The 1,301-nt window shown below is 39.4% G+C and overlaps 1 protein-coding gene across 1 annotated transcript; it reads left to right on the plus strand.

The window, feature by feature from the left end:
- Positions 1 to 6: 6 nt before the first annotated feature.
- On the plus strand, positions 7 to 1,293 carry LOC103523009 (the record flags this gene model as incomplete). The annotated part of the gene is made up of 4 exons (XM_008488087.2): positions 7 to 50; positions 346 to 520; positions 948 to 1,150; positions 1,182 to 1,293. Coding segments are annotated over exons 2-4 (382 nt in total), but the record flags the coding sequence as incomplete, so codon positions are not given.
- Between the last annotated feature and the right edge of the window lie 8 nt (positions 1,294 to 1,301).

Genomic DNA, 1,301 nt, shown 5'->3' on the forward strand with positions numbered 1-1,301 from the left:
TTTGTCTCAAATATTTCCTAGTCTCCATTTTCCACTTCAACCAATATAAGGTAAGAATTCTTGTGAAGAGACTCTTGCTTCTTATTGTGAGACAAGAGACAATTAGGAATTTGTATCCTTTTATCATTATTGCATTACTTCAAGTCACATTCTTCTACATCCATGTCTATCCAAAAACGGAAAATTTTGGTTAGAAAATTTCCACCCTGACTGGGATTCGAACCCAGCAGACGTAGACAGTGCTCTTGACTACTCGACCAGAGATATTTGACCCTTAGGCTTTTTCCCCTCTTTTTTTTTCAAGAAACCTATATTCTTATTTTATATTTTATTCTTTACCCACAGGGGCACCGCCTGTCGGAGCATATCCTAACGGATAGAGAACATCAAGTTTACTACATTGGCGGGCATACTAATGTAAATGGTGATACCAGGTTCCTCATATACAAATATATGCTAGAACTAATCAAAGATGATCAGAAGGAACCTCTAGTATCTAATCTAGTCACCCATATTATCAGTAAGTGATCTTTTATCTTGGGGATTTTGGTTCGAGCCCAAATCAAGTCAGAAAATTTAGCGAGGTGTAATCCAGGAACGCCTTTTGTGATGGACATTTAACAAAATGGACTGCTCAAGTAATGACGTAAATTTGGCCCCAGATATTGTATCATAATTATGGGCTAAATAATATGAAGGTCACTAACGGGTTTCAAATTCAATTTTTACTATATTTTTTGCCAGCCTAGTTAGCTTGAAGGTTAGCGTGCCTGTCTTGTGAACGCTAGATCGCGGGTTCGATTCCCGCGCCGGGGCGAATGTTATCCCAAACAGATAAGGTTCGTTCTCGGCACATCTGACTTTCTCCTGTCTTCAAGACCTTGGGCAGTTACAGTTCCCTCTATCCGACCTATTGAAATAAATCTAATTTCTGTTTTCACTTGCAGCTAGTATCACGCGTAAAGTACCAGATGTCATATTGAGTGAGTCTGGGAATCAAGTACTGCGAGATACACTACGGGTATTAGCATGTGAGGAATTGTATACGCTGAGTAGTAAAGCAACATCACGAGATGATGAAGACGAAACAGAAGAGATCAGAAAACTCATTGAGAATGCAAATATCAATAAGAGCTCTAAGACTAAAGAGGTGAGACAGATCTGATGGCTTTTCATTACAGCAAGACGACATCTGCGCGCCCCTAGTCATGGAAACCCTAGGATGTTGCATTAAGAATATCGAGAATAAATCCAAAGTGTTCAGCATAGTAGAACAAATCAAGGAAGACATTGGCTCCTAC

This window comes from Diaphorina citri, unplaced genomic scaffold (assembly GCF_000475195.1).
Source record: "Diaphorina citri unplaced genomic scaffold, Diaci psyllid genome assembly version 1.1 scaffold13829, whole genome shotgun sequence".
In the NCBI taxonomy this organism is placed as follows: Eukaryota; Metazoa; Arthropoda; class Insecta; order Hemiptera; family Psyllidae; genus Diaphorina; species Diaphorina citri.